Consider the following 14,397-nt stretch of genomic DNA (forward strand, 5'->3'; position numbering starts at 1 on the left):
TCCAGCACCACATTCCGCTTGTTCTGAACACCCTCACCTCCTTCAGCACCTCCCCAGCTCACCACTCCTGCGCGCGAGCGGATTCACCACTTTCTAACCTCTTTTGTTTATTTTCTCTTGGGTTGTTTTTTGTTTTGTTTTGTTTTTTATCCACCGGATATTCACTCGGATATCTCTGGACTTCATGACACATCTCGGACACGCCTGAGGAACGGTAAGATCTTGACATTCTCGTGGCTTCTCATGCTGGGAAAACTTTAACGCAACATTTTCGACGTCATGTCATTGTGGCGCGCGCGTTTGATTCTGTCCATGACGTCTGCGACTCGAATTTGCTTTAACTCAAGTGTGTGCTAGTGAGTGTGCTGGTGCAGTGAGCAGCGCGCGCTGGATTCTTGTTTAATTAACAGAAATGTGAAATAAATGTAAAGCTGAGGCTGAATTTGCTCTTGTTCTGATGAGTTTCCTATCGAGCAGCTGATCGCGCGCCGCTTCTACAAATGGCAATAAAGCGAGACGCGCGCGGACAGCTGAGGCTATTTTCAGACACGAGCTCTAGAGTTAACACCACAAATGTCACACACACACACACACACACACACACACACCATCATGGTTAACTATCATTTTTATGAATATTATTATTATTGGTATTGGTATTTGTATTAAATAAGTTATGACTATTATTATGTTTATGATTATAATAATTATCATTGCATTTTCAAAAGTGTTGAGTTAAGTTTGACTAATTTTTTATTCATTTTAACACAATGTGTTTTCACATTCAACACTTTTTTCTCCTCTGGTGTTTAGATTTTTTTTTTTAAGAAGTGTATTACTCAACATATGATTCTTCTTATTCTTATTATTAAACTGTTAATTGAAAATAATACTAATAAATATTATTATCATTACGTTTCCAAAAAAATGTCGAGTTAAAGATGACTAATTTTGTATTAATTTTAACACAATGAGTGGTCACAACTTTTTTGTGAGCTAGAGGGTTATTTTTTGAGAGATTCTTCTTCTTATTAATTTATTGCTTAATTTACAAAAATGTTTTATGTTCGTCTTTAACTAGACAACTCTTTTTTTGGCAGTCAGATTTCTTTTTGTGGTGATTATTTTTTATTTATTTTGTTTTAAAACATAACTTTACATCTAGTTAAAGATTATTTTTGTGTTACTTTTAACACAGTGTGTTCTATTTTTTGGTAAATTTTAAAGTGTGGGAATGTAGCAAACACTCAAAGGCAGGGGGATATGCATTATATATTTTAACACAGTATAGAACAAATTATTTAATTATATTTATTTGTAAATAAATACCATTTGTGTAGTTTTTGTGTAGACTAACTTTCTGAGATTTTATTTGAAATATTTTATGTTTTTATTAGGCCAGTTTAATTTTTCATATTTCCCAATTTTTCCTACTTTTTTCACTTTTGGGCAAGTTATTGATACGAGTTGATACTCGTGTATTTAATTACTGGCCTGCCGAGTTGGTAAACCTAATTTGTAGGGTGATGACATTTTCCAAAAATGGAGATACTCATATGAGCAAACAAGAGCTTGATATATCTGCAAGGCTTTTCCTCATTTAGTCCAGGTTTACTCCCTTAGACAAGAAATTAATGCAAATAAAATAATTTGCATTTGAAAAATATTAGCTATGTAAAATAATGAGAATGTAAGAGAATTAATTTACAAAATTTATTTTGGATTTGTATTATTTTTGTTACTTTTACTACAGTTTTATTTATAGAACTTGAAAAGGATGAAAATAAACTACATGCACCTATGTGTGTGTTTTTCCCCCAACTAACGTCCATCAATGTGTCTGCAGGAGCCAGTTATGGACCAGAATCTTTTTGGAGGAGCCCCTCGGTTCCTGACCCGGCCCAAAGCATTCTCCCTCAGTGTGGGTCGGGATGCTACCCTCAGTTGCACTGTTGTGGGGACCCCTGTTCCTGCCGTCACCTGGGAAAAAGACAAACTGCGCATTTCCACTGGAGGGCGCTTCAAAACCATAGAGGATGGAGATGTGTATCGACTCACCATCTATGACCTGACGCTGGAGGACAGCGGGCAGTACATGTGCCGCGCCAAGAATAATGTCGGTGAAGCTTACGCAGCTGTGACACTGAAGGTGGGTCTTCCAGCAACAGCAGTCGATCGAGTGCCGGCATTCACGGTGAAGCCCGTCTCCACCAGAGTGGGTTTGGGTGATGATGTTACCTTCTTCTGTCGTGTGGCAGCTCACCCTGCTCCCAAATTTGACTGGGAGAAGGATGGACGTTATCTAGGTGAGACCAATCGCATCAAGATCACATCGGACAGCGAGTCCAGCTCCGTGCGTATTCAGAGCGTCAGGAGTATGGACAGTGGTAATTACACCTGCCGGGCTCAGAACTCCATCGGTCGAGCTCAAGCTGCTGCCACTCTGGTGGTGGACATGCAGGACACGCGACTTCTCAAAACCGACAAAAGCACCTCCCTCCTGTCTCACCTGCAGAAGCGCAAAGAGGAGATGTGTAAGGACATTTCCCTTTACCACACGACTGAGAGCTACTCCCTGTCCTCCTCAACCTCCTCTAATATCATGGAAGGGCTTAACAAGTTGGGCCTTGCCTCTGATCAGGAGCAGCGAGTCTCAGCTTTGGCTGGCAAACTGCCCAAAGGCGTCTTCACTCGAACCTGCATGGTGACCGAGGGCAAGCACGCCAAGCTCAGCTGCTTTGTCACGGGCCACCCCAAACCCCAGATCATCTGGAGGAAGGATGGGGTGAACATCATAGAGGGTCGTAGGCACATCATGTATGAGGACCAAGCAGAGAACTTCATTCTCAAAGTCCTGTACTGCAAGCAGAGTGATAATGGCCTCTACACCTGCAACGCCTCCAACTTAGCTGGACAAACCTACAGCGCTGTTCTGGTGATTGTAAAAGGTAAGCTAAGCCAGATCCGTACTGTTCAAATCTTTTACATTTTATAGCTATTTGAGTTTAGCATTCCAGCTGTCACAGTTATGTGGACTTATAGATTTGTTTGCATGGCAGAAAAGCCATTTCACTGAAGGGGAAAGGACGCTGGTAACCCTGCAGAAGGTAACCCTGGTAGTGGTTACTTTTGTTTGGCGCCGACTTTATCTTGGTGAATTTTTATCTGTAAATTCACAAAACGCGTTGTTGTTCCTATAGTAACAACTTACACAGGGATTTGTAAGGCAGATGCTTCATATAAATGGATTTAAAAAAAAAAACGTGTAGTTGTTCATCTGGTGAAGTTTTCTGTAAGGAGACATTTATTTAGCAATTGTGAAAGGAGTCTCCAGTTTCAGTGCTTTGTAACAGTCAGAGGTAAAGCTGTAACTAAGTTTTCAGACATGGACAAGCCTTCAGGACAGAGGCTTTTGCTCTTTCAATAACATATGTAGCAAAATTATTGGCACCCAAAAAAGACATTAAACGCAAAGTTTGAAACAGTTGAAAATTTGTCAGGAAGGGGATAAATGCATGCATGTAGGATGCATGTCTGCACGTGTGTGTGTTAATGCCTGTGGCCACATGCATGTGGTGTACATGTCATCATTAAAATATTTCCAACTCCCAGTGCTCTTGATCATTGTAGCCAGTTATGTAATTAGTGAACTGCTTGGTGTTTGTCCAAACATTATCTTAGGCACTTCTGAGAAATGTGAAGACAGCCAATTTCATCCAATTTCAAAACTTCATTTTTCACATTTCACAGCACACATTACATATACATTTTATACTTTTACATTCTGGTTCTGTGTTTCTTACCGTTAAAACCTTCATTTACATTTTTAAGTGCTATAATGGATTTTTTTTATATCTCAATGCTACAGTATTTACTTTTTTTAGTACCTACTTAAAAGGTTTAAGTTCAGCCCTGGTTTAGGTTGAGAAGATTGATGGCAGTCACTTGATGTTAGAACCCAAAGGTCTAACATGGACAATTAAGTCTAATAAGATATAAGGGTTTGTATAACAAGGATTTAATAAACAGCTTATTGTGCATAACTACATCTAAAAATGCAATTATTAATCTTTTTTACATATCAGATCTCCATTTATGTAGCAGTTATGAATAAAGACTAATCGATGATGAATAAACCTTTGTACTGAGATAAAAAAAAAGTCCTTAATTAAGACCTTATGTGTTTCTTAAAATAAATTTAATTTGTTATAAAGTCTTTTTTCCTCATTTACCTGAAGGGTGCCAATAATTCCGGAATTGATTGTAAGAGCATTGTATACTTTGTGCTTCTAAATACTCCTGAACCTATGAATGATTTGCAGTCCTTTGCATTGAGGCTTTGTTGTCTGGTCACAAGAAAATCAGCTTTAATATTTTACTATTTATGCATATAAAAAGAACACTGAGGCGAAGCTTTTTTGTTAAAAATGTATCTGAGACTGTTTAACTATACAATAACTATACTCTAGAATGTCTATATCTGTGCTCTGAACAGTTTACAGTTCATCTTTGGTAGCATTTCTTAGAGGTATTGAAGCACATCTCAGAGCAGAGTCACAGCATAATCGTATGCTGCCATCATTCTTTAGGACGGTGTCATGCTGTGGCTATTTTTTGCACGTGTTGAGTTGTTCGCACTTGTTGAGCATGGTCAGTGGTGACTTGCTATCAGACACCAGTGCTGAATAAACATTTTGTGCTGTTTTATTTATTGTATTTTTTGAGTTCATTTGACTAGATTTAAGAGATCAAACATACAAATACGAGGCATGAGAATCTAAATAAGCAAATAAATTCAGCATGTGTTTGGTTGCTAGCCAATGATGATATCTGTTCTGTTGTTCTTGAAGTTTCAGTTCTGTGTATTCAGGTATGATGCGGTTAGCACTTTGGGTAGCACATTTGATAAAGGTCACAGTAACTCACTCCTCAAGCAAATGCCAGCCACACATCCCAGCCAGAATCAGTGCAATGTCAATGATGTTTCAGATTATTCCAGAGTGTGAAACGCTCATTTACTGACATCACTGTTTCACATTGCTTATATATTGCAAAAGTCTGGAAGAAATATCATCTATTTTTTTTTTCTTCCCATTGCTACTGTGGGAAGACATTTTTAAAAAATACCAAAAACCAATCGTCTGCAAATCTCTTTAAATAAATTATTTTTATCCCACAGAGCTGTTGAGTTCTTGAATCTGATTAGTCAGAAGGTATTGATTAATTACCTGTAATGGCAGTGCTTGTTTACATTATCGTTTCTATAGTAACAGCCAATTCACAGGGACTTGTAGAGCAGGCAAGCTGTATCAACGGGGTAAAATGTGTATAGTTGATATGTTGAAGTTTTCTGTAAGGACATGTTTATGTAACGTTCATGGAAGGAGTCTACAGTGTCAATGCTTTGTAACAGTAGGTTTTTCAACAAGTCTTGAAGATGGAGAAGTTTATGCTTAACAGTTTCTCAGGAACAAGACAAGCTGAAATGTTTGATTAACACCACAAGCTAGGAAAAAGAGGAAAAAGGCTTACTTGAGCGGAACCCGATGTGGTTTTCTGCTATTGGAGCCCCTCCACCTCAAGGTTCAGTGTGTATTGTGAGATGCTTTTCTGCTTACCATGGTTGTAAAGAGTAGTTATTTGAGTTCCTGTCAGGAGTTCCTGTCTGGCTATTCTCCTCTGACCTCTCTTATCAGTGCCTATAGAACTGCTGCTTGTTGGGTGTTTTTTGTTTTTCGCACCATTCTGAAACTTTTGTTCGTTTTGTTAGATTGTTGTGAGTGAAAATCCCCGGAGATCACCAGTTTCTGAAATACTCAAACCAGCCCATCTAGCACTGTCACCCATGCCAGGGTGACCGAGATCACATTTTCCCCCCTTTCTTGTTTGATGTGAACATTAACTGAAGCTCTTTACCTGTATCTGCATGATTTTATGCAGATTTCATTTATTTTAAGTAAAGATACAGTTTCTCTTCAGGTATTAAAGTGGCCGATGAGTGTTGTGTATATACTCAGATGGCTGTGTAAAATTACATATACATACTTCCCATCTATCTAATAGAAAAGGACAACCGTTTGGATTTTATTTTGGTGGTGGATCATTTTCAGCACAATTGTGACAGTGTGGTAGTGTGTATGTGGTGCTGATATTAGTGTATCTGTTATTTTATTCCCATGTTCAGCAGCGGTCCCTGAGGAAGGATTAGATTAGCTAAATCCGTCCCTGTGTACGGAGTGCATGCAGCGTTGAAAAATCAAGACAATTCTACACTCGTACCAGCACTACACAAATTGTCGGTTATTTAAGCGTACCTAATAAAGTGTATATAATACCATACAAACTTTCCGGTCACACTTTTTTCACACAAGTCTTATAGATTATTATGCTTTTAAATTTGGAACCTTTCCTTTTCCCCCAGTATGTTAATTCTGTTTTTGCTCTTTAGAGCCAACAGTATCTTTTAAGAAGAAGCTGAAGGATGTAGAGGTGAAGGAGAAGGAGTCGGCCATGTTGTTGTGTGAGGTGCCCATGCCGAGTACTCAGGCCTCCTGGTTCATGGAGGAGACTCGCCTGGAGGAGAACGCAAAGTACCGCATGGAGCAGGACGGTACGCTGCGTCGCCTCACCATCCACAACGTCACGACCAACGACGATGCTGTTTACATCTGCGAAATGAAGGAAGGGAGTCGCACTGTGGCTGAGCTCACTGTTCTGGGTATAGTACTAAGAGTTCTAAAAGAATACCAAGAGTACTAAAAGTTAATTTAAGTTTTCTAAAAAGCTGTTACACACTTAAAACAATATAACATTTATTGTGTGCATCTGCATGTTCAGGAAACATCACCAAGAAGTTGCCCAGAAGGACAGTTGTGCCGGTGAGTGATACAGTGATCTTCTGCGTGGAGCTCGAGCACCCTGTGGAAGATGCTTATTGGACCAGGAATGGAGAGAAGCTGAAGGAGGATTCCAGGGTCATTATTGCTCGCACACTTAAACAGTACACCCTCACCATCCGTGACTGCACTACAGAAGACTCGGGCGAGGTGGCGTTCATTGCTGGCGACTGCAAGACCTCCACACGATTCTCAGTTACAGGTGAGGAAAAGGAACACTGTACTCAAGTTTTTGCTAATTACTACAGGTGTCAGTATTTATGCCCTGCATGAATATTCAAATATGTCATTTTTAGCAATCAATTTTAACAATAACATTTTAATAGAAATATTCCAGGCAGATTTTTTGTTCAGACCATAGCACAGAGACGGCAGTGTATCCCGAAACTTGCTGATGAAAATATATTTATATTTTAGAAATACTCTCAGGGTTTTAGAATGAATTAAGTCATTGTGTATTTATATTTTCACTTTTGTATTATGCATTTTATAACTTTGTTCTTTATTGATACTTTTTCATTTTTTGTATTTATATTTTCACTAATTTGCTTTTGCATTATAATACTGTTTTTCCCTCTCATTTTGTGTATTTTTATTTTTACATTATGCCATGTGTTTGCATTTTGAGCTACCACATATATGAAATGTGCTCTATAAATACATTTTATCATTATTATTATTATTATTATTATTATTATTATTATTGAGTATTATTATTTCATTGTCACCTAGCACCAAGGAAGCATCCTCCAGATCCCCCAGTTAAACCGATTGTGTTGAACAAGACGGACAGCTCCATCACTCTGAGCTGGTCTCGACCAGACAGCGAGCGGCCTGTACCCATCAACGGCTACGTGGTGGAGAGGAGGAAGGTGGGAGCTCAGACGTGGGTTCGAGTCACGGGCATGGAGCTTGTGTCAACTAGCCAATACACCATCAGCAACATCACTGAGGAGGGCAGCTACCAGTTCCGCATTTCAGCCATTAACGATTTTGGTCAGAGTGCCTATCTGGAGGTTCCTGGAACGTATTATCTTGGTACATGGACTTTACTGATTATTGCATTACAGGAATGTCTTCTCCAGAACAAAAATAGATCTCAGTGAGGCTTTTGTCACACTAATCATATCCTGTGTTTGTTCAGAGCCGACTGCCTCAGTGACATCAGGTCTGCGAAGCTGCACTGCCGTGTGTGGCGAAGAGGCCACCTTCAGCGTGGAGCTCTCCGCAACGTGCTCTGGAAGTTGGACTCTGAATGGCCAGCTGATCCGCAGCGGCGCAGACTACCTCATAACTCGCTCGAAGACCACGCACACGCTGGTGATCAGGGAGGTGACCGCGTCACTGGATGGAGCTCAGGTCAAATTCGTGGGTGGAGGATCAGAAAGCGTCTGCACTCTCAGTGTAAAAAGTAAGCAGAATACTTAGCAATTTAAGAGAATAAAGAATAAATCACAGTGGAAACCATCAATCAATCAAAGGGTGGTGTGATGAATCAATCAAAGGGTGGTGTGAGTTACTGTGAACACACCAAAGCTGATTCATTTCTTATAACATCATGTCCTGATGTGTTTCTGAACAGTGATGTGGTATTAACATAGATTTTTTTATAGAACTTTTTACACTATCCACAATTTTATTCCTGTTTTAGTTGCTCCGGCACGTTTTACCAAGAAATATTCTGAAGTGGAGATCTTCAGGTTCAGCGCACACTCCTCTGCCCAGCTCTACACAGAGGTGTCAGACGCCAGCGTCCAGGTAACAACAGATTCTGGTGTTGTATTATTTTTTTGTGTGTTGTTTTTAATTAAAATAACCATTGCATCATTATATATAACAGTGTTGTTGAATTCTGATTCAGATTCTGATTGGTCAGTATAATGATTAATTTTCTATAACAGCAGCTTTGACAGTAGTGCAGCTTCAAATCACAGGTTTATTTATAATTAATGCACTTGTTCTAATACGTTGTTGGTTCTCATTAAGGAGATGTTTATGAAACATTTATGCAAGGAGTCTCCAGTGTCGGCATGTTGCAACAGACAGGGAGTTTTCCGACATCTTCAGGACAAAGGAGTTTATATTTTATGGTTCCTTTGTAACATGACAAGCTGCTTTTTTTTTTTATCTTAGTAACTTCAATAGAGTAGGGGAAAAAAAGGCTGGTGAGAGAATGACAGTTTATAGTAAGTGAGACTTGTTATAGTAACTTGTTTCTTGGACATTCCACAACAACTATAACTATAAAAAGTATGATATTCTTTTGGAAAATTGCTGTGGTATAACACTTTGGGATATGCTGTTATAGGAAGATAATCAAATTTGGGCTTGTCTTTGGGGCCCACAGGTCTCCTGGATGAAGAACGGTAAGGAATTAAGGATGGGCAAAAAGTATGAGGCCTCCAGTGTGGGATGTAAACGCACTCTGACAATTCATAACGTGACTCACGAGGATGCAGGGATTTATGAGTGTGTGTGTGATGGCGATAAGATGTCCATCCAGCTTGCTATTAAAGGTAACTAAAGCTTTACTGAATATTCCAAACAGACAAAAACACTGGATGGATGTGAGGATTAAAAAAAAGCAGTCATATTTTGCCTGTTGAGAAATATCAGCTGAAATGTTGAAGATGATATCAGACATTTCTCAGCATACATTTGAAATTAAAGAAGGCTTTATGGTTTTTTTTCACTCAGATATTGTGATATTGTTAATATGCTCATTTTCCATTTCTTTAGTGGGATTATGCATACAATAAAGGGGGAAAAAGCAGATCTAAATGATGATTAAAACTACTAGTTTAAGAAATCACACCTTATTCTGCTAAGAGGGAATGAGAGAAATCAGAGAGAAATGGCTCACAAAAAAATTATTTTAAATAATTTAAATCCAAGAAAATTTTTATATATCTCCCATCAGAGGAAGCAGCGAAGTTTGTGAACAAGCCCAAGACTCAACCCCTGGAGGTTTCTCCCTCGATGGGTGATGTGGCACTGAGTTGTGAGGTGGCGTCGCCTACAACTACTGTTGTGTGGAAGAAGGAGCATAAAGAAATAGCAGAGGACAACAGAGTGACCTTCGTGTCCCAGGGGACACAGAGAAAGCTGGTTATCAAAGGAGCCAAGCAGAGCGATGAAGGACACTATTCATGTGAGACGACAGAGGACAAGGTCACATTCAGGGTCAAAATACAAGGTAAAACCACCGCTAATTAGTCTGGGGGAAAAATTGCAAACGGACAGAGTTAATTTCACAAAAGCAGAGCCAGCTTGTGTGTGCAATGGTACTAACAAAATTAAAAAATGGACATAAATATTGCTTAAGCAATTATTTTAAAGCATACATAAATTTATGAGCTGGCATTTAGTTTAATATAAATATGCAGTGTACATGATCATTTAATGATTCTTGTAGAACCTCAGGCAATCTTCATGATCAAGGACGTCTGTCAGAACAGTACAATAGAGTAGAGTGGATGTGAATAGAAGAGAGTAGAACAGAAGGCAGCAGAGTAGAACAGAATAGAGTAGAATAAAAGAGAGTGGAGTAGAACAGAACAAAGTAGAGTTTAACATAATAGAGCAAAGTACAACAGAACAGCAGAAGGGACTAGAATGGAACAGAATAGGATAGAAGAGAGTAGAGTAGAACAGAATCAAGTGGAGCAAAGTAGAGTAGAACTATACAAGAGAGTAGAACAGAATAGAATCCAATGGAGTAGAGTGGAACAGAATAAAGTAGAGTTTAACACAATAGAAGAGAATACAATGGAATTGAGTGGAGTAGAATAGGAAAGAGAGTAGAGTAGAATTAAATGAGAGAGTAGAACAGAATACAATACAGTGGAGTAGAGTAGAACAGAATTAAATAGAGTATAACACAGTGGAACAGAGTACAATGGAATTGAAGGGAACAGAGTAGAGCACAATATGAGAGAGTAAAGTGGAATCAAATAGAGTAGAATAGAAGGGGGAAGAGTAGAACAGAATAGAGTGGAACAAAATAGAGTAGGAAAGTAGAGTAGAACAGAACAAAGTATAGTAAACATAATAGAACAGTACAACAGAATAGAAGGGAGTAGAGTGGAACAGAATAGAGTAGAGTAGAATAAAGTGGAGTAGAATAAAGTAGAGTTTAACATAAAGCAAAGTGCAAGAGAATAGAAGTAAGTAGAGTGGAACAGAATAAAATATAAGAATAGAATAGAGTAGAACAGAATAAAGTAAAATAGTGTACAGTAGAATAGATTATAATAAAGTACAGTAGACCACATTAGAGTAGAACAGAGTAGAACTGAACAGAACATAGTACAATAAAACTGAATAAAATAAATCAGAATAGAAAATAATACAGTATAGTTAAATTTAGAATTTATATCCAGAATTTTTATATTTCTGTAAAGTTGTTTTGTGAAAATGTCCATTGTTAAAAGTGCTATACAAATAAAATTGAATTGAACTGAATCAAGTAGAACAGAATTAAATAGAGTAGGACAGTAGAGCATAGTAAAATACAATAGAGTGGAACAGAACCCAGAACAGAGTGTGAACACAGTATAGTAGAGTAGAATCGAATAGAGAAGAACAGAGTATAATAGAGTAGAACATAGAACATAAAATACGGTGGAGTAGAACTGAATAAATTGGAATAGAGTAGAGCAGAACAGAATAAAATAGAATAGCGTACAGACTTGCGGGCAGAAGAGTGTAGAATAGAGCAGGAGTAGGAGAATAGCATAAAATACAACATAGTGGAGGAGAACAATATAGAACTGAACAGAATAGAATGTATTTATTTATGCACTGACATTTATAGACATTCTGTGGACTCCCCATGGTCATTTAATAATTCTGTATGGTGGTTAAATCATTCTACATGGTCATTTAATGATTGTTCTCGTAGAAATTCAGGCCACTTTCATCAACAAGAGCACCTATCAGAAGGAGGTGAAAGTTTCCACTTCTCAGAAAGCCATGCTGAGCTGTGAAGTCTCTGACTCCAAATCTGAGGTGAAATGGTATAAAGACGGCAAACAGCTGATCTCCAGTAAGACCGTCCACATGGAGACGAAAGGCAAAATCCGTCAACTGGTGTTGGACAGTGTGGAGAAGAAGGATGCAGGAGAGTACACCTGTGAAGTTGGAAACGAGAAACTGGCCTTTAAGATTCAGGTGACAGGTAGGAACTAAAATATGAACTATTAGGGAATCAATTTATTTCGCAGAGTAAATGCATGAAAACCTCATTGATGTCCTCCTGCCATTAGCTAGCTGCTAAGTTAACTGCTTGTAAACTAGCTTAAATATTTATCACAGGCGATTTATATAATGGCACTCAAACCTGACATAATATTCTGTAACACAAGCTATTTTGTTGATGAGCAACATTAGCTAGGTTAACTGGCTAGGTTCTGTGGCTTAACGTGTCTGGATAACGTGATTCTCCAAGCTTGGACATAATAGTAACAAAGCTATGGAATTAATTTTGTAAGCATGAAATGAAACACTCAGTGGTGTGCTGTTTTCAGAAAAAACCAAAACAAAGATGGGTTGGTCTGTTACTGTGGTGTTTACCACCCCCTCAACCCCATCCCCGTTGATTATTTTCCAAAAAAAAAGCACATCCAGAAGTGTTTTATTCCTCTTGTACCTCAGCAATTTTCCAATGATTGCAAATGTTTATTTATTAAAGAATATGTTGTACTTTTTATCCATTTATAGTTGCATTTATTGTTGTTGAATGTCTATGAAAAAAGTTAGTTCCTGTTAGCTAAATTTAAATGTTATTACTAAGTAAATGTCCTAACTTGTCCTCAGCTGCCCCAGTAGAAACGCAAGCTCTAGCAACCTTTGTGAACAAGGACACCTATCAGAAGGATGTGAAAGTTTCTGCCTCTCAGAAAGCCATGCTGAGCTGTGAAGTATCCGACTCTAAAACTGAGGTGAAATGGTATAAAGATGGCAAACAGCTGATCTCCAGTAAGACCGTCCACATGGAGTCAAAGGGCAAAATCCGTCAACTGGTGTTGGACAGTGTGGAGAAGAAGGATGCAGGAGAGTACACCTGTGAAGTTGGAAATGAGAAACTGGCCTTTAAGATTCAGGTGACAGGTAGGAAAAACCTCATTGATGTCCTCCTGCCATTAGCTAGCTGCTAAGTTAACTGCTTGTAAACTAGCTTAAATATTTATCACAGGCGATTTATATAATGGTACTCAAACCTGACAAAATATTCTGTAACACAAGCTATTTTGTTGATGAGCAACATTAGCTAGGTTAACTGGCTAGGTTCTGTGGCTTAACTTGTCTGGATAACGTGATTCTCCAAGCTTGGACATAATAGTAACAAAGCTATGGAATTAATTTTGTAAGCATGAAATGAAACACTCAGTGGTGTGCTGTTTTCAGAAAAAACCAAAACAAAGATGGGTTGGTATGTTACTGTGGTGTTTACCACCCCCTCAACCCCATCCCCGTTGATTATTTTCCAAAAAAAAAGCACATCCAGAAGTGTTTTATTCCTCTTGTACCTCAGCAATTTTCTAATGATTGCAAATGTTTATTTATTAAAGAATATGTTGTACTTTTTATCCATTTATAGTTGCATTTATTGTTGTTGAATGTCTATGAAAAAAGTTAGTTCCTGTTAGCTAAATTTAAATGTTATTACTAAGTAAATGTCCTAACTTGTCCTCAGCTGCCCCAGTAGAAACGCAAGCTCTAGCAACCTTTGTGAACAAGGACACCTATCAGAAGGATGTGAAAGTTTCTGCCTCTCAGAAAGCCACGCTGAGCTGTGAAGTATCCGACTCTAAAACTGAGGTGAAATGGTATAAAGACGGCAAACAGCTGATCTCCAGTAAGACGGTCCACCTGGAGTCAAAGGGCAAAATTCGTCAACTGGCGTTGGACAATGTGGGGAAGAAAGATGCAGGAGAGTACACCTGTGAAGTTGGAAATGAGAAACTGGCCTTTAAGATTCAGGTGACAGGTAGGAAAATAGTATTGTTTAACTACTTTAGCAGTCAACTGTATTAGTAGGTGTAGGTCTGTATATATTTCATTCATTCATTTTCCTTACGCTTTCACTGGAGGGGTAAGTCACAGTGGCAACAGACTGAGAAGGTCAGTCCAGACCTTTACATCCCCAGTCACAGATTCCAGCACTTCCTGGAGATCCCCAGAACGTCTCAAGCCAACTTTGAGTTAAAATCACTCTAGCAGGTTTTGGGTCTGCCACAGAGGCTTGTCCAGTGGGGTGTACCTGGTACAGATCTAGCAGGAGCCAACCAGAGGGTATCCTCATAAAGTTCCAGGAACTGCCATAGTAACTTCAGCCATAGAGATGGTCTCCAAAACACCCAAGAATTCTGGAACTGCCTCCTGCAGGAAGGGGAATGTCTACCGTTTAAGGAAGTCCTCTGAAAGTCACTCTAGAGATCAACACTCCCTAACACTTGCTCTGCAGACTTTGTAAAAGGTCTTGTCTCCCCCTCCTCAG

General features: G+C 38.8%; 1 protein-coding gene across 12 annotated transcripts in view; it reads left to right on the top strand.

Moving 5' to 3' along the window:
* The window catches only part of obscnb (obscurin, cytoskeletal calmodulin and titin-interacting RhoGEF b), a 67,208-nt gene continuing 52,811 nt past the window's right edge, over positions 1-14,397 (top strand). For 7 of the 12 annotated variants that reach the window (XM_053238400.1, XM_053238626.1, XM_053238553.1 and 4 more), the window contains exons 1-12: positions 1-214; positions 1,847-2,948; positions 6,449-6,718; positions 6,838-7,098; positions 7,629-7,934; positions 8,041-8,307; positions 8,548-8,654; positions 9,244-9,412; positions 9,817-10,092; positions 11,800-12,075; positions 12,714-13,007; positions 13,594-13,887. In XM_053238400.1, the coding sequence (XP_053094375.1) occupies positions 1,856-2,948; positions 6,449-6,718; positions 6,838-7,098; positions 7,629-7,934; positions 8,041-8,307; positions 8,548-8,654; positions 9,244-9,412; positions 9,817-10,092; positions 11,800-12,075; positions 12,714-13,007; positions 13,594-13,887 (3,613 nt within the window). In that variant the 5' untranslated portion in view covers positions 1-214; positions 1,847-1,855. The remainder of the gene's footprint in view (positions 215-1,846; positions 2,949-6,448; positions 6,719-6,837; positions 7,099-7,628; positions 7,935-8,040; positions 8,308-8,547; positions 8,655-9,243; positions 9,413-9,816; positions 10,093-11,799; positions 12,076-12,713; positions 13,008-13,593; positions 13,888-14,397) is intronic. The other 5 variants (XM_053238438.1, XM_053238674.1, XM_053238692.1 and 2 more) reach the window with 3 other exon arrangements.

This window comes from Pangasianodon hypophthalmus, chromosome 1 (genome assembly GCF_027358585.1).
Source record: "Pangasianodon hypophthalmus isolate fPanHyp1 chromosome 1, fPanHyp1.pri, whole genome shotgun sequence".
Taxonomy (NCBI): Eukaryota; Metazoa; Chordata; class Actinopteri; order Siluriformes; family Pangasiidae; genus Pangasianodon; species Pangasianodon hypophthalmus.